Consider the following 27,789-nt stretch of genomic DNA (forward strand, 5'->3'; position numbering starts at 1 on the left):
CTCCTGCAGCCAAGGAAAATCAATTGGCATTCTTCAGCTATATCTGTAACTTCAAAGGGAATACACAACAATCAGCTAAACCAACTATAACTTGAGTCATATAAAGTAAACCATATAGGCAATCTACTGGGTGACAAATATAACTCCAGTTATACCCCTTTCCCTCAATCACCCCTCTGGAAATACCCTCAACTATAACTCCACCAACTAACACTAGGAAACGGGTTCCCAGTGCACCCCCCAAGGCCACGAACACTGCATCAGTGTCCCAGGATGCCTCCTTAATAGCATGAAACATGACCTATCAGGACCACTAGAATCACTATTTAACTGCAGCCTGTAGATGGGCATCATATCCCTCTGCACAAGAGCAGGCCTGCTTCACTAAGTCTTGACTAGTCTTATATGAAAGCTATGAAAATAATTATTATGGAAATGAAAATCAATTACATAGGAAATCTTTGGACACTGGATTCAACCCAGCTTGGTTTCATTAAGGACAGGTCATGCCTATTCAGCCTGGTGGACTTCTTTGAGAAGGTCACCAAAGCAATGGACGAACACAAAATGGTACATACTGCCTGCCTTGGCCTGGCCAAAGTATTTGAAACAATACCCCACTCATGTATTGTAGACAAAAATCATCAAATTCAGTATAAATCCCCATGTCACTCACTGGATAGCCAGCTGGCTCAAAGATAGGACCCAAGAAGTTAGAATAGAGGAATCTACCTCCACAAAAGGGGCAGTTACTAGCAGAGTTCTTCAAGGCTTGGTTCTGAGGTCACCCCTTTTTGACATCTACTTATCTGAAGTTAAGCCCAATACCAAAGCCCTCTGGCTGACAAAGTTTGTAGATTACTGCAAAATAGAGGGAGTCATAGAATCCACCAAAGACACGAATTCCCTCCAAGAAGGCCCGACATGGACCAATAACTGATGCCAGATCCACAGTCTAAAACTCAATGCCACGAAATGTATAATTGTATTTTTTGGAAAGATGCTTACCCCTGGAAACTACTGCATTGATAATGTACCCCTAAGACTAGATCCAGTGGTCAGGGATTTGGAAGCCCATGTAGGCAGTAATCTTATTCTTGACTTTTAATTGTGTACAGTAGTTAGGAACTCAGTTATTGGGTACAACTTCCCCTTTCTGTATGTTCCTGACCAAGTATATGCGATACATGGAGCATCCACAGAGGTTTCCCACAAAATAATACAGGGAGTAAGCATGTCCTATGTGGACCGTCTCAAAGGCCTATCCCCATACTCGGTCTCCTACAGACTGCTGACAGGTGACCTATGCCTGGCCTACAAAGCATCGTCTGATCCCATGCTAATGGACCTGTAACACATCCACAAAATAAATGGCATCAGTATTGCCCAATCTAGGGACCTAAATCTCATCTGCAACATAAGCAGGACATGTTGGAGGGACAGGTAGGTGTCTTAGAAACTCCCTCTTCTCTGGAACAGGCTTCTGATTCATGTGAAGCAGAGTTCTTCCCTAACCCAATTCAAACGTAACTGGGATCAGTGAATGGGGAATTGGAAATATACCCCTGGTCTGGTACCTGTGTCTCTACTAGACAGACGCAGTCTGTAAATGAGTGACCACTCATACAGAAGCCTACGTATACCCCTTAAACTAACCATAGGGTATAAAAAGCTTGTCAGATGCATTTGGAAAGCATGGCTAGGCTTAAAAAGACCTGGGGTCATTAGCTGGTAATCACCTATGAACCTATGCATCTATGATAGTTGTTGTAACTGTATGAGCCTTATCTCTGGCAATGTCCTTTAGTGATAGCACTTCTTATTTCATACAGAGATTGCCATTGACTGCTGTCTTGAGCTAGCATACAGGAAAGCATTATATTAAAATACCTGTATGAAGAATCTTGAGTGAATACTTCATGGCTTTTCCATTACACACAGGGCACATAGAATAAATACTCTGTCATATGTACTGATATGTGAGTTCTGTTATGTATGACTTGAAGGGGAAAGCTACTGGCTGATACAAGTGTGTGTGTGTGTGTGTGTGTGTGTGTGTGTGTGTGTGTGTGTGTTTGTTTGTGATCTTTCCTTCACAGTCAGTCTTTAATAAAGTGTCATGGTGTGAAAAACCTTCATCTAAGCACCTTAAAGTTATTAGCCTGTAACATATGCATTATTTGGGTATATATATAACACATGATTTTAAAACAATAAGGGCATTCTGTCATAGTTCAACAAATTTTAACACAGGAGACATAATCACTTTGGTCTGCATTTAAGCTACTTGCATAATTTTGCAGATCCACAAGTTCATCAAAGAGCTATTTATTATTATCACAGCTACAATCAATAGTTGTTCAACTAGAAAAATATTGTGTAAACAGCCCATTTTTGCATTTTTCACATTAATAACTTTATTCCTATGCAGTATAGTCTGAAATCTTGTTCTCAAAGTTCTCAAGTTTATTTAATTTGTTTTACGCTCCACTGACCCACCAAAATTTTCTGCATAATTTTTCACATTTTAACGTAAAGGGGCCAGATTCCAAAAGAAGGCAGTGGACATTGCAGCATACCGAAGAAAATGTAAGTGCACCAGTGGCAGATGCATTTTCATAACATATGCTCAAACAAGACCAAGTAATTATCTATTCATTGTAGGATAATTGGACTCTGCTCACACCCACTGGATTCCAAAATGCAATGGATGCACCCAGTTGAATTTAAATGTGACGCAGTACTTATCCGACCACTTTCTGAAAGACCATGCAGAGGTCATATGTTCTGAATGTTAGTGCAGCTATAGTCTGCAAAGTCTTAGGGTATCTTCCGGATTCCGAAAATATAACATTAAAAAAATGCAACTGGCATTTAATGCACTACAGCAGTCTGGGGTACTGTACGCCATAATAGAGGACAATCTGTAAAGGCCTACCACTAGGCAGCCATCCAGGCACATAGCCAGGCTTCAGTTAAAGCAACTCTCTGAGCAGGAAATAATACATAGATACAGATTAGATAGAGAGATGGTGCAAGATGTGTGCACCACACATGTATGCTTGTAGTCTGTGGGGTAATCCAATACTGGTACAAAGAAAAGTGTGCCTGTCTCACTATACTTGACTCTGGACATTTCAGCAGTACATGGGAAATGCCATAGGGGTGTCCCAGACAGCTGCCAGTCACATTATTGCACAGTTCCTGGCAGTAATGTCCATCAAGGTGGATGAATTCATCCACTAACAACAATAGCCATGAAGTGCAAAACTGGGATACAATATTTCTATGCCATAGCCAACATCTCCAGTGTTCTCAGTGCAATTGACTGCACCCACATCCCAATCAAAACACCAACTGTACCTGATGTTGAACAGTACATCAACAGAAAGAGGTGGCCGTCACTCAATTGTCAGATGGTATGCTCTGCAGATGGATTCATTACTAATATCATGGCATCACACCTCGGTATGTGCATTATGCAGCAATATGGAGGGAAACTGCCCTGAGGTCTGCTTTCCAATATTTTGAACTAAAAGAAGGGCTCCTACTAGGTAAGTATATGACCACCACTATATAGATAGCAGTAGCCACACATTACTACAGGAAGCAAGATAATTAAATATTCATTCCCATCCCCTAAAAATGGGTGACTGTAGTTATTCATTGGCGCCTTGGCTAATGACAACATACAGAGTCCCACCAATCCCTGCAGAGGATATCAACTACAGAACACCTACCATGACATGAAACACCACTGAGTGTGTGTATGGCATGTTGAAAGCAAGATTCAAATGTTTGGACACATATGGAGGTGCACTACAATACATGCCAGAAAAGGCATCACAGACAGTCACCATATGTATGTGCCAAGCTTCACAGCATGAGAACATCAAAACATAGTGGCCTGCCAGTCACAGGTATGGTTGACCTATCCCAAGAACCCCAGATGTTTGATGTTGAGCTATCAAAGCTGTCACAGGATGATCAGGGGACACAGGGGTGAGAAGAAATAGGCGTTTGTGGTGGATGATGCAGCTATATGTCCTAGATCAGGCAACACAGCATCATCTGACACACACCTTTGAGTCACAACAAGTCACGTGTACAAATATATACAGACTAAACAGTGATGTTCATGTATTGCTCCACAACAACAGCACAGAGCACGACTAATAGAAAGATACCATTAGTTGTTCACAGTGAACATCATATACAGCAGAAGCATATAATACATCTATAAGAACAGACATAACACTTGGCTAAGACACATCTGGATGTATACAAAGGAAACGTCACCAGAAGAAGTTTTTCTGCAAGGTACATCACCAAACAGGGCCACATAGGTAAATGAATGGCTCGCATGAAGTGTGCATAACAGAAGGTGCAGTCGTACAAGTATGACATCATCATACAGATAACTAGCATGGGAAGGTGGCAGTAAAATAACCAGTACGACAAAGGACCAGGAAAGTCTGACTGGATACAATTGTCCTTTTTTAGCTGAGGCCCAGAGAGAAAAGCTCCACATTTACAGAAAACAAAGCAGCAGGCAGTATGGCAGGCATCATCTGCAGAATAGTCAGTGGGCATGCAGTGGCAGTAAAAATGCAGTGCACAGTAGGCAGTGCCTTTATAATTGGTGTGTGTAGATCACTACCCCCTTCTCAGTGTTCTAAGGAACATTACCTAAAAGGCATTCTGGAGCATAAATGTGACTAGAGAAGCATACTGGATTTCCTCCATGTTGTAGCACACATCTACATGTTGTAGTTACATAAGTATGTACTGTACTCTGAGCACAGCACTCATTACTTCTTCTGCCCCCATGCACTTGGTTATTAAAGTTGTGGTCATGGCAGTGCGTGCTTCTCTTTGTCCACGGGGAATTCACAACAACCATATTTCTCTGCAGCTGAATGTCACTTCAGCCATGTGTCCCTAACTAATTATACACAGGGAAATGTCTCGCTGCCTAGGTTCCTGAACCCCTTAATATCCATATACATAGGTAAGAGCTTTCAGTTTCTCAGTTTTTATATTATCCTTTGTTTAGTCTCTTCCTACATATACTTAGCTGCCATAACAGAATCCTTTTTAACACATACTCCTAAATACGTCATCATGTTCCCATAAATATAGATATTGCTGAACAAATTCATATGTGGATATATTGTTTACAGCTATACTCTGTGCTTATCTTCATTAATTTTATATCTCAAAAAAAAATTGGCATTGTCTCAGAATGTTCCACAACACTGAGATGTCATTTCTAGTTCCATCAGGGAACTAAGACAACTTACTTGAGAGGAACTGTCCCACTTTGATTTTTGCCACCTATCCCTTATATATCCTCCTAATTAACCTTATTGGATCAGAAAATGCAACTGCTTCCACTGTTCTACTCATAAAATCCCGGCATACTCTGTCAAATACTTTCTCTGCATCAAGACCCACCAATAGCACTGGTATTTTCTTACATTTTACTTCCCTCTGGATCATCATTGTTCCATAAATATTATCAAATATTTGACCCCCCACACACACACAAAGCCATATTGATCCATATCAGTGGCAGAATGGTTAAGCTGTTTGCCTCGCAGACACAAGTTACAGGGTTTGATTCTCACCTTATAGGGAGATTGGCTAGTTTTAAAATGGCCTGCATCGGCAGCTAGCCTAGTACTTACCTATGAACCTATCTATCAATTTTGGCAACACCTTTACCATTCTTTTAGTCATTATAGGCATAAACACTTTATAATCATGGTTTAAAATTGAAATGGGCCTATATGAAGCTGGATCAGATGAGTCTAACATTTTAGGTATTACTGCCAGCATAGCTTTTATCCAGGATGTAGGTGCTTTCCTTCCTTTTAAAATATTATTAAACAAAAACTTCCAGATCTTTATCACCTTCTTTTGCCTAGCTTCCAAACTTCCACTGGAATACTGTCTACCCCTGGAATCGTTCCTGCAGATTGGTTATACATCACCACTTTTAATGTCATCTCCTCAGTGTGTTAACTAGTAATTGTTGAGCTTTACCTATCTCTAACCTTGGCATATTTAAGTCCTCCGTAGATATTTCCATTTGTTCTTTTTCTTGATTTCCCCACTTCTCTGATTTATGCAAATTTTCATAAAATGTCCTAAATATCTTTAATACCTCTGCAGGATCTCTGGCTTCCTCTCTGCTGCTCCTTCCCAATACATCATGCCGGATTGAGTGGCCAAAATGGACTAACAGCACAAACACAGGACTCTTGTACTCTGCTGGTGTGTCAGTCTATCTGTCTGTAATGTCATTGGGGTATGGAGCTCTTGACTGGATGTTGATATTTGCTGCCTTTCTATCCTTGCCTTGCCCATCACTCTGCCAACTCCAGATGCTCTCTTCTCAAATGCACACAGTAACATAAAATCTTATTTTGACATAATCCTACCTCTAGGGCATCTGGTGCTCCCAACTGGCCTTTGTTGTACAGGTTCCTGCTCAGCATTCTTTAAACATACTGCATTGATTAGTATAGCTCTTTAAAACAGAATATAAAGTGACTACAGTTTCCCAGCATGTCACTATTTTTTCTCAACTATATCTAAGGACGGCCAGATCCAAACCTCCCTATTAGGTCTGTGAAGAATTTCAACTCTGTAACATACATTCAGACAGTTCAGAAGATGGGAAGACAAGACCAACACAGTCTTTTGTATGCTGTGTGTCCTGTACACCCTGTTTCATGAGCTATAGAGAAATGGTGTCTTAGTGGGGAAAATTAAAAAATTATCTGCACTGTGGAAAAGGGATTAAAATTAGAGAAATTTCAAATTTGCCTTGAACAAAAATGTTATTACTTCAAAGGGGAAGTTGGCATAGGAAACCTTTTAAGTCCTTCTCCTCCTTACCCATAACCCTTAACTGTCCAGATTTCTGCAGAATGTCCTGATTTTTGCCTCATATTTTTGGTCTGTACCTCATAAAATTTGTGATTTTCTGGATTTTTGCGGCAAATCAGTGAGAACTGAATTCACTAAATAATGACAGGCGTTTGAGTTTCAGACTTCATAGCCTTCCGAAAATGTATGGTGACACAAGACCTTTTATTTTAGCAACTTGCTAAGTTTATAAGGACAATATTGTCCCTAGTTTTGGCTTTGTCCAGATTTTTTGTGGCAAGAGGTTAAGAACTATGTCCTTACCATCATCACTTAAGGCACCAAGGTACATAGCAGAAGTACTGCAGCTTCGGTAAAAAATGTAGGAAACACAATAAAAAGGATCCAAGTGAGAGACTTTAAGAAGATTAAAAGACTAGCTGTTGAAGAAGCAATTTACAGTACAGGCTATGATGCGCACTATTTATGTCAGCCATCTGAGATAAAATACATTATAATTGACTTGCTAATATATTACATTGTTTCACCTGCCATTTTAGTGGTGTCACCTCCCTGATCTTCCATATGTATGGTCGGGTAACTACACAGAAAAGTTCATTCAAGATGTGAGCAGGGGAGCACTGGATTTAGTACTTTACTTTTACACAGTTTTACTTTACAATATTTCCTGTACTGTTGTTAAAAAGAAGCATGGTTGAGAAATTGAACTTTCATGGTATAAATATATGCAAAGAGAAAGTTAGATACATTGTCCTAGATAAACTGTTGAACCAGGCAAAAGATTATGAACATGCATATATGAAAAAAAAACAATTCTTCTTGAAGTACCATTGTTAAAATATATTACCATGACAGCCTTTTTCTCCAAATTGATCAAGCCACTTTATGCACCTTAGGTCTCCTTCCCATGTTGCATCTGGCATTGCCCCGGGGGCATCTGATTAAAAAAAAAATCACACTAAAATGAAATTAACCAATGTAGAGCCTTAACTACATTATTTTTTTTCTTAATATCTATAATAATTAGAAATAACCATGAATATGTTTTCTCATTAGTCCTTCACATAATAAACCACATGGATGTATTGTTAAAACTGAATGAAAACTAAGATGTGAATTGCTTCTTTTTTCTGTCTGTAGACTGTGATACAGATTATTTTAGAGTAAAAGTTGTCAGTAAATCATTATGGAATGAGCACTAAAATGAACAATTTCTGCATTCTGGCATCTGCTTGTGCGTGTACACACACACACACACACACACACACACACACACACACACACACACACACACACACACACACACACACACACACTGACAAGCATGTATACATGGCCCTCCGCACACACATACACACAGTGTCTATGGTGAACTTTATTCCTTGAGCATGTATAAATCTGAGCTTGATAACAGCTTGTTCAGGCCATGGGGTAATGGTGTTATTGCAAGCAAACTTCCCTGACAGATGCTTATACAATGGCTAAAGTAGAGAAGCTGATGTCTGTCAGACAGTGGAGAGAAAAAGACACTTGAGACCAGGAATATAGTTCACTATAGATGCGTTGCAAGAACAAGGCATTTCTTGAAATATTTCTTCTAAAGTTAAAGCTCCTACTAACCAGTCAGAAAACCTAATGGAATTTGGAGACTGACTGCTAATTATCAAGTTTTGTACATGGGTACAGTACCAGTGACTCTAGCAGTGCAGGGACCAGACAATGTAGTACATAGATACTCTCTCAATCTCTCTCTCTCTCTCTCTCTCTATATATATATATATATATATATATATGTGTGTGTGTGTGTGTATATTTGCTTCAAATAAAGGACTGGAATAATGCAATAATGCAAGGTGGTTTTAGAAGATTTATTCAAAATTATTTAAAACAGTTGATTAAAACTGACTCTTCAGAAAACATAGAAACTTCAGGCACAACTGATTTTTTGGGACTAGTACTAAACAACAAACAGTTTTGGATATGGTTAATTTTTTGTAGCTATTTTACTGAACATTTTAGTCAGCTGACCAGACATTTGTATGGAATATTGAAAAGAAAATACTTAAAGGAAGAAGTGTAGATATGAGAGGAAGCAAAGCAAAGGTTTTTTTTTTTTTTTTTTGCTGATATTCTGAGTTATGGAATATTGAAAAGGAAATACTTAAATGAGGTGTAGATACGAGAGGAAACAATACAAGGTTTTTTTTTTTTTGTTTTTGCTGAGAGTCTTGAGTTATGGTAAGCAGAAATGCAGGAGGTACACATGGCTGAATTGCTGGGTGCAGCTGAACATTTTGTGCACTGCTCTGCATGAATATTACATATTACACATGCCCATTAATTGTTCAGCTGCACAATTTTCCTTCCAGATTAGTGCTCTGGGATGTTTAATGGCTTAATTAGCTAGGTTCTGCTCAGAGAACTATTACGTTGACATCCAGCTCCAGAAACTCTTGACCTCACTGAAGATAAGGGGAATATGAGCTATGACAGCCTTTCCTCATGCACACACTTTTTATGAATCTTAATCTTAGTATTTTAAGTAAAGAGGTAGGCACTGTCAGTTGGTCAGCAGGTAGGATACTTTCCTTTCTTACTCAATCTTCAAAAGATCATGAGTTCTAGTCCCACGTGGGGTGTTTGGATTAGTTTTCCAATACTGAGGCTTTAAGTGTAGCATAACGGGTTGCTGCACTCTTAGGCACATCATCCTTTGGATGAGATGTTAAGCTGAGGTTCCATTTTTCTGAGCTGATCGAGGCTCAAGTGGACTTAAAAGATTCCCATGGAACTTATTAAAAAGATCAGGGGGAAGTTCCCATATGTCTTGGCCAAAGGTCCCCTAGTCAGTATGAATACCATCTTGGGTCTTGACCTAAAGCTAGGCTCCTGACCTAGTGGTCAACAAAGCATAAAAAAAAATCCAAAAGAGAAGAAGTCTTAATCATACAAATAAATGCAGACAATTATTGTTTTTCATCTCTACTGCATGACACTGAAAAGAAAATGGAAAGCTGCACCACATAGCTTATTTTTTAAATAACGGATGAGTAGGAAAAGCTGCAAAATGAGAATATACAGAATTTGGCTGTGTTTTTTTTAGATAGTAAGGAAAACAGACCATTTGAATAGATTTAATCCTTTTGTTTCCGAAATAAATTATCCCCCATAAAATGTTTTCTCTCTCTGGGTAAATGATAGGGTGAAGTGCGTGAAGAATGATTACGTGGATTTTGTATTATAATACAATAATCCCATGATGGAGGATAGTGCCAAAGGCCTATGGACCTATAGGCAGTATGGACTGTATTACCCTTCTCAATGGCCTCTCTTAAATACATCAAGTATTCCTTCATTCCTGTAGTCCTTGTATCACCCATCCTTTCTTTTCTGTAGACCTTTTTCCCTCATTCTCCCCAAAACTGTGACAAATTTTATATTTACAGACTCATTTTGAAACAGTATGGTGGTACAGTGGCACACTGGTACAGTGGTTAATGCTGTTGCCTCACAACATTTGGGCCTCTGGCTTGGTTTGCAGCTAGGGTGCCTTGTCTGTGGAGCCTGCATGCCCTGCATGTGCTCACATGGGTTTTTGCTGGCGTCAACCGTTTCCTTTTACATATAAAGACATGCCAATAGGTGAACTGACAATCCTTCTAAATTGCATATATGTCTGTGTAGTGCGTGTGAGACTCTGTGTGTACATCCTAGAGTAGAATGAATTCCCTTCAGAAATGATTCTTTGATAATGCCTACCGTTTTCCAGGACAGGCTCTAATCCATCTGCAACACTGAAAGGGATGAAGTGGTAATCAGAAAGAATGAATGAATGAATGAATGAATGAATGAATGAATGAATGAATGAATGAATGAACTTAAAATTTCTGCACACACCCTACCTAAGAGTTCAAATGTATATAGCCCTCTCCAAAATATGTCCCCTGTACACTTAATAAATATATACAAAATCTTTGGTTATTACTCTCTAGAACAGAGAAAAAAAGCTGTTATACTGATGGGCAATCCTTCATCAAAGAGTGTGATTGTGTGTATGTATATTGAAAACATTATTTAAGGGAGATGAAAATGTATTCTGAGCTTATTAAACTATAATGTTTCCGAGAGATGCTTAGAAAAAATGTACTTGCATATGTGCAGAGTGTATGACTGCCTACAGCCTTTCTTGTATCTCTTAGTAAATTTAGTTTTATTGTATTCAAATGTGTTTGAATGTGATTTTATCCTTTGAAAAAGCAATATTCATATTTATTGTGACACAAACATTGGGACTGTGTAGTAAAAATAAAAATGTCTGTTGGATTTCTTCCTTTGGTTTCCTTCTTCAAGCATATTGTTGTATTCCCTATGTAGGTTTTGCTTATTGTGCGTATTTCTTGTAAGTGCTCCCCTTATTGACAGCTACCCTGCTCTTCACCATCATTATTTATATGCTGCTTATTGTGTTGTCTTGTGTGCATGTAAAAACATAATATGTAGCTTTACAGCAGGAAAGTGTGCAAATAATCAAACGATCTGTATGGTTTTCTGTCTGAATAAAAATCAAAGCATGTCTAATGCTGATCTTTACATGTTTAACAAACAGCAGGCAGATATGGTGACAACAGGACTGTCGGGTAAATTGCTGTGCATTTGTGCACTCACTAATAAAACTGTCATGGTGACTGATGTTACATCTACTCCAAGTACATAAAGTGAAACGTCACTTATTTATTTATTGGCTTATTTATTTATTTGCTTTATTCATTTAAATTTGTTGACCAGGTTTGTCTGAATGAGCAGAGGCCATTTTCAGAGGACTCAAGGGATGAAAAACTCCAAGTTTTGGTAAAATACAGATTGTGCAGTAAGACAGTGACAATAAATGAGCATAGTTATGTAAGTACAAAAAAGGAGATGGGAGGGAAGAAAAAAACGGAAAAGGTAAGAGGAGGAAAGGAATAAATAAAGAGTTTATGTAAAGGAAAATAAGGAGGAGATTATGTACATCTGGAATGGTGTACAATGTGATTAATATGAGAGGAGGAAATGAGAGTGAACAAGAGTATAAGAGAGTGTGGTAGGAGGGCAGGATAATATATGAAGAGGTAGATAAAAGACCTGAAGATTAACATTTACTTAAAATTTCATTACTGCCGACAGGGGCAAGACTTTATTTTGAAGATGTGTTTTTAACATGCTTTTGAATTTGTTTTGGATTTGTTTAATTTCTAAGGTCAGGTGGAATGGTGTTCCATAGTTTCATAACATAGACACTATAAAGAGTTACCATAATGATTGCTTGAGCTGAGCTAGCTAATTGCAAAAGGTTCTTAGTTTGAGAGCCTTGGTTTCTCTTGAGGGTATATTTGAATATTAAGTTAGTTAAAGACGGACAGCAGATATCTGGTATGTATATTATTTTATGTGTGTTTCTTAGTTGGTTAAGTGTTATTAAGTGATGGAGTTCTAAATAGTTAATGTTTCTAACAGTGATGCAGTGATGGATTCAGCTTGTAATGTTAGCTGTGAATCTGACAGCTTTGTTATATGTTATTTCTAGTTTGTAATGGTGAATTTTAGGGAAGTTAGTTGGAAGGATGAATGAGTGTAGTAATGTGGGAAGGAGAAGTGCTGAGCTGAGCAGTCTTTGTTATATAAGGTCTGGATTTGTGTAGCATTGCATGCCTGGCTTTTTATTTGTTGCTGAAGTGATGTCATGTATATGTCTGTTGAAAGATATTTTTTGATCAGAGATTACTCCTAGGAGTTTTGTCTGGGAGACTTGTTCAATTAGGGTGTTGCACTTAGATACAATTGTGATATCACCTGAACTTAATAGTGAAAGCTTAGTTTTATTAGTGTTTACTAATAGCGGAGATGTTTGATGCCACTCCTTATCATATTAAAACTGCTCTGGAAGATGAATTGAAGGTCATTAAGTGAAATAGCTAAGCAGATTAATGTGGAGTCATCAGTATATTCTGTTAGTCTTGCATTAGGAATGATGGTGTGCATTTTATTGATAAAAGACAGCAAATAGAATAGATTCTAGTATGGATCCCTGTAAAATACTTATACTAACTGGAAAGAAGTCTGAGAATGTTTGTGGCCAATGGGCAGCTTGGGTATGATTGGTATGATAGTTGGTAAACCATGTTGTAGTTCTGTTACTTAAGTTTATTTCAGCCAGTTGATGAAGAAGTTGGTGGCATGCAGTGTTGAAGGTCTTTGATAGGTCTAAGAACATAGCAGATATAAAGAAACCACAGTTTTTATTTTGATAGATATTATTTAAGAAAAATAGAGCATTTTCTGCACTGTATCCTGCATGAAAACCATGCTGAGTGGAAGAGAGAAGATTACTTGAGGAGAATGAACAGTAATTATTTTTGGACAGATTTCTCTAATATTTTTGAAAGTGGAGCTAGAATTGCTATAACCTGTAGATGGAAAATTTATTCTGGGCTCCAACTTTGTAGACTGGTATTATGTAAGATTGTTTCCACAGGTTTGGGATGTATTGTTCATTATACGATGACCCCCCCCCCCATTAATATTCCAAAATGTGCACGCTGATTGGCCAGCGTGCACATTGTAAATCGACTTATACTAATGGAAAAAGATCCGGTCGCCCGAACTTTTTCCATTAGTATAAGTCTTTTTTAAAACACTGTCTCGCTATGCTAAGGAGTTTAACATAGCGACACAGGTTTAAAAAAAGCAACGGAGATCTCTGTTGCTTTTTTTAAAGCTGTCTCGCTATGTTAAACTCCTTTAACATAGCAACACAGTGTGTAAAAAGCAACAGAGATCTTGCTTTCTCCGTTGCTTTTTTTTTTAAACCTGTCTCGCTATGTTAAATGGATTTAACATAGTGAGACAGCTTTAAAATAAGCAACGGAGATCTCTGTTGCTTATTTTAAAGCTGTCTCTCTATGTTAAACCCATTTAACATAGCGAAAGTTTGTAAAAAGCAACGGAGATCTTCTCCATTGCTTTTTTCAAAACTGTCTCGCTATGTTAAATGGGTTTAACATAGCGAGACAGCTTTAAAATAAGCAACGGAGATTCTCCATTGCTTTTTTTAAAGCTGTCTCGCTATGTTAAACCCATTTAACATAGCGAAACAGTAAAAAGCACCGGAGATCTTGCTTTCTCCGTTGCTTTTGCCCACAGCTCTGATGTACTGCGTAGGCATGCGCAGTACATCAGAACTTCCGCGGAATACCAGACAGCTGCTGAAAGGCAGCAAGGAGGCATTATACAATGCCATTATTTAAGAAAAGTAATTATTTTTTTTCTTAAATAATGTCATTGTGTAATAGCAATAACCCACTTCTGGGTGTGGGTAATGCTGGATTTACCCATGATTGGCTTTGTTTGGTCCGGAGGGCTTCGCCCTCGGGACCAAACTACGCCAACCATGGGTAAATCCAGCATTACCCACACCCAGGCGTGGGTTATTGCTATAGTAACCGATCTGTTAATTAGAACTATAAATATGTAGGCTATTGTGTCAGAGGCAATTTGAAGCTATTCAGAGGGGAGATGGTCAGGAGCCAGGGAGCGGGGCTCTTGATTTTAAAACAATCTCTTTATAGTGGCTGTGTTAGTGGGTAATAGGTGAAACAAGCCAGAAGGAGGGTTGTTAGTAAGGTCAGGGATATGTCAGGAATAGTGGGAAGGAGCAGTAGATGAATTAATAAAATAAGAATTAAAGAAGGAAGCAATATTAGAGTCAGTCTCTTTAGGGAGGATGTAAGTGTGGAGTTTTTTCCTGGTTTAAGTAGTTTACTTGTACAGGACCAGTACTGTTTTTGAATATTTTGAATGTTATTAAGTAATGCTTGGCAGTAAGATGGTTTAATTGATTTTATTAATGTTTTAACTTGGTTTCTAAGTGTGGTGTAGTTTTTGTCTTGCTTGTATTTTTTTTTTTTGGGGGGGGGGGTAATTTTCATTTGTTTCCAAACCTTGTTTCTAGTGGATGTTAGCTGTTTGATATCTGATGCCATTCAAAGGTGTGATACCTTTCACTTTTTCCCTGTGAGTAGGGGTGATACAATCAAGCGTGCTTACGAATAAGTAATCAAAATTGTGAAGTCCTTCATCTAGTGGAAGAGTTTCCAAGGGAGACCAGTTACATTGGTTAAGTAAGGTAATAAGGGTGTCCCTTTTAAATTCTTTTTTAGTTCTAACCCAGTTATAAATAGTAGTGTCCCTTTTAAAGTTCTATTTTAGTTCTAACCCAGTTATAAATAATAGTGTCCCTTTTAAAGTTCTTTTAGTTCTAACCCAGTTATAAGTAATGTTTCTTTTGATTTTTTTTTTGTTTACCCCAGATTAAGAATGTAGGAATATAGTTCCTTATAGAATCTGGTAATTATATTTGTTGTAGTATTAGTAAGTATCCAGTGTTATTCTATTATGTTTTCCAGAGGTTTTATCTATGTGGGTTATGTCTTATATTATCTGAGAGAATCCATACAGGTTTATATCTGTTGTTGTTGGGAGATTAGCTGATTAGTGAATGTTCATAAATCCTGGTATGATTGTGGATTGTTTGATACAGCTTGAAAGCCAAGAGAGATTGTCTTCCAAAATATAAATATCAGTAGGATTTGGTTGTGAAGATAACTAAAGTGTAGAGATGTAGATCTGAAAGTGGGGATTTATAGTTAGGGTAGTGAGCAGAAGTTCGGCTGGCTGAAAATAAAGAATGGAGAGCTGAAATGTGTGTAGCTGACTATTTTATTTGGCAGTCTAGTCTTATAATGTTATAAACTGTGGGCAGAATCAGTTCAACTTTTATGTGAAGTTTTAAACAACTTTTTGAAATGACTAAATATCAGGGCTTTGATGTTCTACCAAGAGTGGTGTTTTGTAATTATATTGCAAGTGCTCCTAGCATGTAGATGGCAGATTTTTATATTCTTGTGTGGATGACTGAGTTGAAAGTTATAGTAAGTAGTGCAAGGGTTAGTGTATATGTCTATAGTATCTAAACAAATCATAGTAGCCCCTCTGTCCAGCATTCCTTCTTCCCTTTGCTCCTTTCACAGTGGTACAAGACACTGCATGCTCACTTCCAGTACTAAGGTCAGTTACTGCACACATTATTGCTTGCATGGGTGCTGTGTGTAATAATACTTTTGTATCTGAATGAGTTACATTTTTTATTGCACAATGTGTAGCTTTGCTCTATAATAGTCATGCACTGTACAAGTTTATTTAGGCAATATCTGTATATATAAGATTGTTTAAGATGATATATTAGTGTACAGCTTGGAAGTAGAACCCCTGCATGTTACTATATTACTGAATTATAATGTAAACAAAAAATAAAATAACCAAACCAAACAAAAAACAAAAAGAGGAACCTTATTGGCAGAAACCACGCAAGCAAATCCTTTAGATCCTTAACGCATTTATTAGAAAAACCAACAGAGCGTTTTCGCCACGGAACACCGTGGCTTCTTCAGAGGTAATACAATACAAACATGAAACACTCCGTTTATATCAGGTAAACCAGGAAGTGACATCTTCCTGTTTCCTGAAGACGGCAGCATATTTTTAAAAACATATAAACATCTTAAAATGTCATATAAAACAATTTAAAACGTGCATGCAACGCACCAAAAAGAAAACAAGCTCAGGCTTATTACATGTTGTAAATGACCAGTACAAGTGTCGTAGAGGTGTTTTATGTACGTTGCCATGAAACTAAAAAGTAAACAAGGAGAAAAACATCTCCTACTAAATATACATGGATGTGCAGGACTACTAAACAGGTGCCTGCCAACCCTGACTTATACCTAGATGCCTAAATTATCTATAGTCACAAATAATGCCGGTTTCAATCAGGCAAAGGAAACTCTACATAAGGTCAAATGGATGTAATAAAATTAACACCATTACCCCCATGGGTCCATAATAAATACATTTAACCAAGTCCGAACAACCTGTATCTTAGTAAATAGGAAAAAACAGGTTACTAACCACACTAAAGGGCAAAAGCAGGACTTAATCTATCAACCAAATACAACAAGGTCTATCTAAGATAGCTTTTCAATTTAAGAACAGGGGCTATGTTGCAGTTACTATTTAGTCCAGGATAGCTAAAAGCATCTAAACGTAACTGCCATTCAAGCTCCCGGTTTTCCAAAATTAATGAAAAAGGGCCACCTCTAACCTTTAAAGGAACGTGGTCAATGGCCATAAACTGGAAGCTATGACCTGGGTTCGAGGCTATGTGCTTTGCTAGTGCGTTGTCATCTTTACTGTTCCTGATTGCATATAAATGTTCATACATTCTATCTCGGACTCGCCTGTCCGTTTTACCAATGTAGAACCCTTGGCAGCAATTGCACATAGCAATATAAATAATAGATTTGCTCTCACAATTGAGAGCAAACCTAATATCATACTTTTTGTCCCTTACTTGAAATGTCTCCCCGGTACGGACATTATTGCAAAACTTACAGAACCCACATCTAAACATGCCTCTCCTTTTATGGAATGTGCCTTGATGTGCGTCCCTTTGTAATAATTCCTTAAGGTTATTGGACCTTCTAAAGATGAATCTAGGCTCAGTACCTAATTTTTCAGCCAATAAGGCATTGGAGGAAATAAGGTGCCAGTTCTTTCGGACAATATCCAAAATACCCTTAGAATTATTACTAAAGGTAGTGATAAAACTCAAGGAAAAGTCACTTTCTACCTCTCTAGATTTTCCCATAACACTCACTTCCTTAATCACGGGAAGCATTCCTTGCCCTATGTTGGTACTAGGGTCATTGTGTATAACATTTTGCTTAAACAATAAAGGTTTATAAAAACCATTATTCCTTTTGGAAGTAACTTCCCCTATGAGTTCCAGTACCATTTTGTCTGGATACCCTCGGTTCGTAAACATCTCTCTTAGTAAGGAACATTCCTTAGTAAAGTCCACCAATGTACTGCACATTCTTCCTGCCCTCACCAGCTGTCCTTTCACAATAGACCTCTTCTGTTTATACGGATGAGAGCTGGTGAAGTGCAGGAACGAATTGCAGTATGTAGATTTCCTGTATACAGTGGACGTCAATGTCTGATTAGTGGTGTCCTTCACTAGTTTAACATCGAGGTAGTCTATCTCCCTAATTGAAAATTTAAATGTAAATTTCAAAAACTCAGTTGTGGAATTAATAGTTTCCACAAATGCTGCAGCTTCTGCTTCTGAGCCCCTGAACAACAAAAACATGTCGTCCAGGAACCGGGTATAAAATGTAACAGGTACCATGAGACCAGGGACCCTTTGTAAAATGTTGGCCTCCCAATATCCCATGACATAGTTTGCCACTCCAGCCCCACAAGGGGAACCCATCGCCACGCCACGTTTCTGTAAAAAGAAATCACCATCAAAGGTAAAGTAGTTACTGGTCAAAACAATTTCCAGTAACTCAGTGGCCAGGTCAACCTCCAATTTAGAAGCCCCGAAACCCTGTAACATAGTCCCAATCCACTCTACCACTTCTTGGTGCGGTATGGAGGTGTAAAGGTCTATGACGTCTATGGTTAAGAAGTGGTCGTCATTGTTGTACGGTACACAGTTAACACTGTCCAGGAACGTCCATGAATCCTTACATATACTAGGAATCCCTTTGATGTATTTATCCAGTATATGTGTGATAAGCTTCGAACATGGATAGGTAATGGACGACCTACCGTCAATCAACGCCCTCATAGGGGGATTGCTGATACTCTTATGAATTTTAGGGATTCCGAACATGACGGGAATCTTTGAACAATTGATATCGATATAATTATACAAATTCATATCAATTTTCCCCGTCAAGAACAGGTCCCTAAAATATCCCCTAATCCTCTGGGTGCTACCATTGACTTCATTCTTTGAAGATTTTGTATAGGCATCACTCTCCAATAATAAAGTCATCTTCTCATTGTATGTTGAGTTATGAAAAATCACTAACCCACCACCCTTATCAGGTTTTAACACACGTACAGGCAACCGACTGATCTCATCCAATAATACCGTCTGTTCTCTGGTGATGTTAGAGTGTTTAAAACTAGTTCTATCATTGATGTTGTTCACTAAGAATCTAAAGTCCATTTCACAGATATTCTCAAACAGTTCTAAAGTTGAGTGTAATGGGGGGTTAAACACACTAGCTAGTTTTAAAGAACATGTGTTAGCAGTTATACTTTCTTCAGTTAAATTCTCACTAACAGTTAGTTGGTTGAACATCAATTTAAGATTCATTTTTCTTACAAAACATTTAAGTTCTATAATTTCCTTAGCAATACTCCCATTCCTACTCGGAACGAAGGTATTACCAAAAGCTAACAGTTCAACCAATTGGTCATCTAAGGTAATGTCAGAGAAATTATAAATCTTAAAATCACCATTCTTGTTAGTGAGGATAGAAGGGTAGCCTGTTTCTAAAGTTGGATCAAGTGGGTCAGTATGCAACAGTGAAGAAGGAGATGGCCCAATTCTATTTGGCATATCAGCCGCCAAAATTACGTTTAATTCCTTCTCCTGTTCGCATAAAACTTCCTGCTGCGTTGCCCTAAAAAATTATTGTTATTACTACCTGTATTCTGGTTGTTATGTCTATTATTGGTGTTTGAACCATTGTCAAGGTTACCATGTCCCCCTTTATCCTTAGTGAACCCCTTAATTCTATTACTCCTCCTGGGTCCTGGGTTGACATGGTTTTCAATAATGTCTTCTTCAATTATATCATCCAACCTAGTCTCATCTTCTTCTACTTGTGTAATATGATTGTGACCAGTACCACTTGGACGGATGTTTCTAGTCCCCTTTAAATTAGGGTAGGCAGATTTTTTTGTATAAGCTTCCCTATCCCTAATCAATTTCTTGTTCTTATTTCCTTTCAACTTTATCAACAAAGTGTCAATACTAGACAAAATCCGTCCGTAGTCAAATCTGTATCTGTTAAAATCTAGATCAAGTTTAATTTCTTTGTCTAAGTCATTAATTTCTTTCATTAATGAGTCAATATGCAAAGCGTAATACTTAACAATCAAGTCTAACAGTTCACCACCATGTTTTTGAAACAATGTTTCTAAGTCCACTAAAAAGTCCTGGTCGGATATTAAACCAGATGGCATAAAGTTATTTCGTAACCCTTTTGGTACCAAATTTTCATTAATGCACTGTTTGAAATATGCCGACTCCAACTGCAACTTTTTCAGTTTAAGCAGTTTGGAATCAAACATTTTAAGCTTATCTGCTAGACATGTGTTATCATTAAGTGCAACAGTACCAATAGGCGTACCTTGTTGGCCAAACAAAAAGTTAGTAGTGTCCAATAGCCAGCCACCCAGGTCCGGTAACCCAGGATTAATTCCGACAGTTCCATTTTCAACGTTAACCTGTCCTGCTGTAACTGTCCATTGGTTAAAATTAAAATTAGAGCGATCATTAGAGACCGCTACTGCATAAGAGGCTGGGCGTCCCGCCTCTTCTTCATTAGCAGAACCAAGGCCGGAAAGTAAAAAAGTACCTCCCTGGCTGTTGTTTACACCGGCAACATTGTTGGCCGTTAAGTTCCGTCATTCCGGCTGTGCAGCTGGAATCCAGTCATCGGGGCTTCCTTGACTCGGCCCCGTCATCCTATCTCCACCAGTAGGTCCTTCTCGCAAAGCCTGGAACGCAGCCTGCATGTCATCCATCCTCGAATTCATCTGGTCAAGCCTGGCCGACAGTCCTGCTATTAAAACAGTTAAATCCATGTCAGCAACGTCACTGCCACTCGCCATAAGACAATTTGCTGGTAAACTGCCAAACCAACAGGAATCCTCGCAAAACCAACCGCAAACAAAAAATAAAATAACCAAACCAAACAAAAAACAAAAAGAGGAACCTTGTTGGCAGAAACCACGCAAGCAAATCCTTTAGATCCTTAACGCATTTATTAGAAAAACCAACAGAGCGTTTTCGCCACGGAACACCGTGGCTTCTTCAGAGGTAATACAATACAAACATGAAACACTCCGTTTATATCAGGTAAACCAGGAAGTGACATCTTCCTGTTTCCTGAAGACGGCAGCATATTTTTAAAAACATATAAACATCTTAAAATGTCATATAAAACAATTTAAAACGTGCATGCAACGCACCAAAAAGAAAACAAGCTCAGGCTTATTACATGTTGTAAATGACCAGTACAAGTGTCGTACAGGTGTTTTATGTACTTTTAAAGTTCTTTTAGTTCTAACCCAGTTATAAGTAATGTTTCTTTTGATTTTTTTTTTGTTTACCCCAGATTAAGAATGTAGGAATATAGTTCCTTATAGAATCTGGTAATTATATTTGTTGTAGTATTAGTAAGTATCCAGTGTTATTCTATTATGTTTTCCAGAGGTTTTATCTATGTGGGTTATGTCTTATATTATCTGAGAGAATCCATACAGGTTTATATCTGTTGTTGTTGGGAGATTAGCTGATTAGTGAATGTTCATAAATCCTGGTATGATTGTGGATTGTTTGATACAGCTTGAAAGCCAAGAGAGATTGTCTTCCAAAATATAAATATCAGTAGGATTTGGTTGTGAAGATAACTAAAGTGTAGAGATGTAGATCTGAAAGTGGGGATTTATAGTTAGGGTAGTGAGCAGAAGTTCGGCTGGCTGAAAATAAAGAATGGAGAGCTGAAATGTGTGTAGCTGACTATTTTATTTGGCAGTCTAGTCTTATAATGTTATAAACTGTGGGCAGAATCAGTTCAACTTTTATGTGAAGTTTTAAACAACTTTTTGAAATGACTAAATATCAGGGCTTTGATGTTCTACCAAGAGTGGTGTTTTGTAATTATATTGCAAGCGCTCCTAGCATGTAGATGGCAGATTTTTATATTCTTGTGTGGATGACTGAGTTGAAAGTTATAGTAAGTAGTGCAAGGGTTAGTGTATATGTCTATAGTATCTAAACAAATCATAGTAGCCCCTCTGTCCAGCATTCCTTCTTCCCTTTGCTCCTTTCACAGTGGTACAAGACACTGCATGCTCACTTCCAGTACTAAGGTCAGTTACTGCACACATTATTGCTTGCATGGGTGCTGTGTGTAATAATACTTTTGTATCTGAATGAGTTACATTTTTTATTGCACAATGTGTAGCTTTGCTCTATAATAGTCATGCACTGTACAAGTTTATTTAGGCAATATCTGTATATATAAGATTGTTTAAGATGATATATTAGTGTACAGCTTGGAAGTAGAACCCCTGCATGTTACTATATTACTGAATTATAATGTATCAGAATGCCTTACCCTGAGTTATACACAGCACAGCTTTAATATACTAATGCTCCATTACTGTACAAATTTATTGAGTTCTAGTACCGTTAACTACTGTTGGTAGTGATCCTAACACAATGCATATGTTGTATGTATAATCAAATGCTTATGATAAGAATGTTCTCATAAAGACACAGCTAAGGAACACATTCCAAATGCTTATGCACAGATTAGAGGAATCACTGTAGCAAGATAATGTTTGCCCTGCATTGTGAGTTGTGCCGCATTGGTAGGTATACTTTTCATAGTTCTCAACTGTCCAGATTTTCGCAGAATGTTCAGATTTCTGACTCATATTTTTGGTCTGTTTCTAACAAAACTGTAGTTTTCTGGCAAATCACTGAGGACTGAAGTCAGAAAATAATGGCAGACATTTGATTTTCAGATCCTTCAGAAAATTCATGCTAATGCAAAACCTGTTATTCTGTCAACTTTTTAAGTCTATAAGAGCAATATTTAAAAAGTGTCCCTATTTTTGACCCCCCCCCCATTATTTGTGGCTTTGTCCAGATTTCTTGATCTAATAGGTTGAGAGGTATTGTACTTATCTGATGTTGTACTTGTGTAATATTTCCATATTTTCTGTCTCTTCCTTTCTCTCTGAAACACCCTCCTTTCTGAACAAAGTAATATGAAAAGGAACAAGGCTGAAAGGCAATAAAAGCTGGACACAGGTCTAGCGCTTTCGTTCACTTTAATAAAAAACAGATCTTCTTCAGAACTAACAACCTCATACTCACAAATGTTTAAATAAGCAAATACCATGGTCACATGGTGTAAAATAAACCAATGGCTTCTCCAACACAATTAAGCTTAAATACTTTATACATATATATTGTTTTAAAATATGTATACACATATATATTTTGTAAATAAATAAATATGCATATATATTATATACAAATAAAGGATACCTAAGTCTCGCCTGTTGTAAAAAAAAACATTTTATATTTATTGTCTCGTTGAGACCAGGTGCTTTATCAGCCACCAAAATAATCTGCCATAAGCTTTCACAGCATTCCAATAAAGTCTTGTAATCACCACTAAATAAATCTGAACTCACCCTTTCTAAAACAAAGAAGAAAAACTTTTTAAAGTTAGAACAAATAATGGCATGCTGAGCTAAAGCATTTGAAGGGTCCTTTTTCTTAATAACTAAAGAATGCTCATAAATTCTTCTACTTAATGATCATATAGTCGTGTCTTGTGCTACCTGTAACTCTTGTGATGCTTTTTATGTAGGGAAGATTATATGATCATTAAGTAGAAGAATTTATGAGCATTCTTTAGCTATTAAGAAAAAGGACTCTTCAAATGCTTTAGCTCAGCATGCCATTATTTGTTCTAACTTTAAAAAGTGTTCCTTCTTTGTTTTAGAAAGGGTGAGTTCAGATTTATTTAGTTGTAATTACAAGACTTTATTGACATGCCATGAAAGCTTAAGGCAGATTATTTTGGTGGCTGATAAAGCACCTGGTCTCAATGAGACAATAAATATAAAATGTTTTTTTTTTCAACAGGCGAGACTTAAGTAGCCTTTATTTGTATATAATATATATATATATGCATATTTATTAATTTACGAAATATATATATGTGTATAGTTCCCCTTCAGAAGGTCGAACGACTGAAATCTCAAAATGCATATGGACGAGACCATATGCTCGAAATTTCAGAAGCTCGATCTTTTGAATGGGGATCGGCATACAGCACAGAATGGGAGATATCCCTTTCTGTGCTGTAGTGCAATCTTGGAGTTGGAATAAATAAGTAGTGAGGGGTGTGAGGGGTTCAGGGGGGCTTGTCCCCCTACAGATGTTTTGTGTTTTGTTGTTTTTTTCTTTTATTTCCCTTTCAGAAGGAAGATTTCCCTTTCTGCGCTGTAGTGCGATCTCGGAGTTGGAATAAATAAGTAGTGGGGGGTGTGGGGGGCTTGTCCCCCTGCAGAAACATTGTTTTGTATTTTGTTGTTTTTTTTTTCCCTTTCAGAAGGTATGCTCCAGTCTAGAACAGAAATGTAGAACAGTGCAGTGGTGCAGTGGTTAACATTGTCGCCTCACAGCAGGAGGTTCACCAGTTTGATTCTCAGCAGGGTGCCTTCTGTGTGGAGTCTGCATGTCTTCCCTGCATTTGTGTGGGTTTCCTCTGGGTGCTCCAGTTTCCTCCTATGTTACAAAGACATGTCTGGAGCATTTCTCCCTGGGCCTCCACTGAAAATTGACTCATTCCAAGTCAGACTTTCTCAGTTAACAAATATTAAGTAAATAAAATAAAATCAAAAATTACTTCTGATCCTGTCCCAAATAACCCCCCTCTGAAATAAAGCAATTTAACACACATTTTATAGAAAGCATTATAGCCTATAATAACATTTTCCACCTAAAAATCTCGACATGCCCTATCCTCAGACAGTGAACACCCACTGTTTTACCCTAAAACTCATCCAGACCTTCTTAAACTGAAACTCTGTTCTCCTTCAGCAAATAATCACCCAGTGTGGTTTAGGTGCCTAGGCAGTGAAACATTTCCCTGTGGTACAGTTGGTTGGGGACATGTTGTTGAAGTGACATACAACTGCAGAGAAATATGGCTGCTGTGAATTCCCTCTGGGCAAAACAAAGAATGTGGTGCCATGCCCACAACTTCGATAACCAAATGCACTTGGAGAAAATAATGTCCATATCTCCCAAGGCAACATGAGACAGTAGGCAGTATGGCAGGCTGACCAGTGGGCATGTCAGTGGCAGTAAAAATACAGTGCACAATCAGCAGTGTCTTTATAATTTGTGTATGTGGAGAGTGTCAGAAAAAAGTTTATAGCTGATGACATCAGCTGTGTCTGGTGAGGAGAAAATGCTAATATCCATGCTCTCTCTAATGTCACGCAAGAACACAAACACACACACACACACACACACCAGTTGACTACATTGAGATTTGAAGTCCTACCTAAATAAGGACACAGACTAGAGAACTCAGTACTTCACACAAGCACCATGGCACAAGTCTGACTTTTGCAAGGCTGCAGGACAACTTACAGTGGATAATATCAGCAGTGGATGCTACAGTGAAGATATTGGGAGACCAGCATGAAATGGATGTGTGTGCATGTGCAAGTGTCAAAAAATTGGCAATCCATGGGATTGCAGTGGTAATGACAGGATACACACTTATGCTCTACTGACTAGATAGACACAAACACACCTCCCAGTCCACTGCAGTAACAACAGAACCCCTGCCTATCTAATTATACAGACTGTACTTTACTCAAGTGCCATGGCACAAGTCTGACTTTCACAAGGGTGCAGGACAACTCATGGTATATGATATCCACAGTAGATGTTGGAGAGAAGATGTTGGGAGGCCTGCATGAAATAGATGTGTAGGCATATTCAACTGTCAATATACTTCAAGCTCTGCATGTTATGATTGATGAGTGTGCAATGTGTACTATGTGGTGGTGTGTTCATTTGTACAGGTATACTTTAAGAAGCAGTTTTACAAACTATACAGAAACAGGTGTCCACATTACTGCAAGTATTTGAAAATCTGAATGTGCATTGTGCAAAATAGAGAGCTATGTATGGGACAATATGTTTGTGGGACATGTGCCCATATTTTTTGTTTCAGTAAGATGGGAATGCTGGGTAAGGGACATTGATATTTCTGGGTCAGGTAAGCTGGGTAGGTGAGGAATCAAATGCAAACAAACAGCACAAACAAGACAAAGCACAGGAACAGTGAAGGACACAAAAGGCTTGGGGACACCATGACTGGGATGAGGCAAGGGGCAGTGCAAGCTCATGCCCTTCAAACATGGGGACATTGAGAATCTAGTCCTCACCAGTAGGTCTATCATCACAGTCCCCTTACTCAACTGGGTGTTGGAGTGCTTGGTCTATGGACCATGATGAAGAGTAGCCTCTCCATCCTGCATATGTGTACACCAATGGTGCAGTGCATGAACCTACACACCAAACCTGGTTATCTCCTGGCAGGTGATAAAATCCCACCTCTGCCAGTACTCCCAGAGGGTACCACAGCACCAGCTGCCAGGGTTGTGCTACCTGAGGGCACAGGCAGTGCAGGGGCAAAAGAGGCAGTACTGCCAGATTGGGTCTCAGATGTGCTGGGCATCAGTGCTGGAGCCACTGGAACAGGGGCAGGCTGAGCCACAGGGGTTGGCCTACCTCGCTGTGCTGTGAAGCATTTAATGATTTGGTACAGATGGATAACATGGAGACATTTTGATGGTGTATAATAGAAAAGAGATAAGAGTTGGGAGGGAAAAAAGAGAGAAAATTATTACCATCATATTTATCTGAAGTATTATATTTAAGTATATCCCCTAACAGATGCAAACTATAATTACGGATTGCTCAATGTACTCCATGCAATCTGCATATATTGCACATATGCTTGGTCCAATTATATAGATTACAGTTAACATTAGGGTCTTTATGCCACTTGTAGAGCATTTAATTTATGTAATATTATTAAATAAATGTAGTATTGCATAGTTGTTACTCGTGGTATTTGAACCAAAAACCTATGACTACAGTCTTACACTTTACTCCAAAAGTTGGTTTGAGCTACAGACATATGCATGCATACATACTTGCTTTTATAATTAGGATATGCATGCTCACTTTACTACTGTATAGAAAACAGAAAAAAATATATATTACTTTTAAAGTTACAGAACAAACCTGAGAAACAATGCCAACTGCTTTTATGTGATGTTAAGTGAAGAGCAGCAGTGCAAAGCAAGTTGGAAATCATTTTTTTTAAACTGGAATGTTAATCTGAGACTTGACATTAGTTTGAAGGGTGTCTGCTGCTGTAACTATTAAGTGATTTAACTTTGCAGACATGCACTTGGGGGATACATTTCATGATCTCACACACTTTTGGTTTGGATTTATACATTGATAAAATTGATTTTTACAGTGTGGGATTAAAACCTATGCGTAAGGGACAAAACTTTTGTCTTCCACAGCAGTGATTTTCCATCTTTGCCACTGAAGAAGTGCTTCTCAGGCATAGTCATGAATCATTCATAAATGCAGATGACAGTTTGAGGTGTTAAACATGTATGTGTATGACCTGGCAAGGTCCTTATATACAGGTTCATTTGTGTATGTGTCTTATTTATGTGTGAGGGCCATCCAAGTCCAGATAGGAGAATTATACTTACAGAAATATAGTAGATAGTATACCCTCAGTCATACATCTGAAAACACAATAAGGGTGCATTTTCCCTCATAAATATAATTCATAACAGCTTCACTATCTAAAGTATTATAAGTGAGATTGAAAATAATGTGAAATGGAGCATCAGTAAAAATGTCTGGAATGTCCTGTTTTAGAACCCAGGACCCTATGTATAGCAGCCCTATACTTACACCTGTTGTCACAAGAATGCTGAAATAAAGCCTGTGTATTTTTATGTTCATTACTATAAACTAGACTCCCACAACAGTAAAAATATGTTGCACTTCTTTTGTTAGAACCCAGGACCATCTGTATTACAGTCCTACAGTTACAGTTAAATGACAGTTGC

The 27,789-nt window shown here is 38.0% G+C and overlaps 1 protein-coding gene across 2 annotated transcripts in view; it reads right to left on the reverse strand.

Moving 5' to 3' along the window:
• GCNT2 (glucosaminyl (N-acetyl) transferase 2 (I blood group)) overlaps positions 1 to 27,789 on the reverse strand; it is a 373,594-nt gene that overhangs the window by 168,846 nt on the left and 176,959 nt on the right. The window contains exon 2 of one of the 2 annotated variants that reach the window (XM_044064982.1): positions 7,745 to 7,834. The exons of the other annotated variant lie outside the window; for it this stretch is intronic. Coding sequence (XP_043920917.1) covers positions 7,745 to 7,834 — 90 coding nt within the window. The remainder of the gene's footprint in view (positions 1 to 7,744; positions 7,835 to 27,789) is intronic. 2 annotated transcript variants of the gene reach the window in all.

This window comes from Protopterus annectens, chromosome 3.part0 (genome assembly GCF_019279795.1).
Source record: "Protopterus annectens isolate FY-2018-M chromosome 3.part0, PAN1.0, whole genome shotgun sequence".
In the NCBI taxonomy this organism is placed as follows: domain Eukaryota; kingdom Metazoa; phylum Chordata; order Ceratodontiformes; family Protopteridae; genus Protopterus; species Protopterus annectens.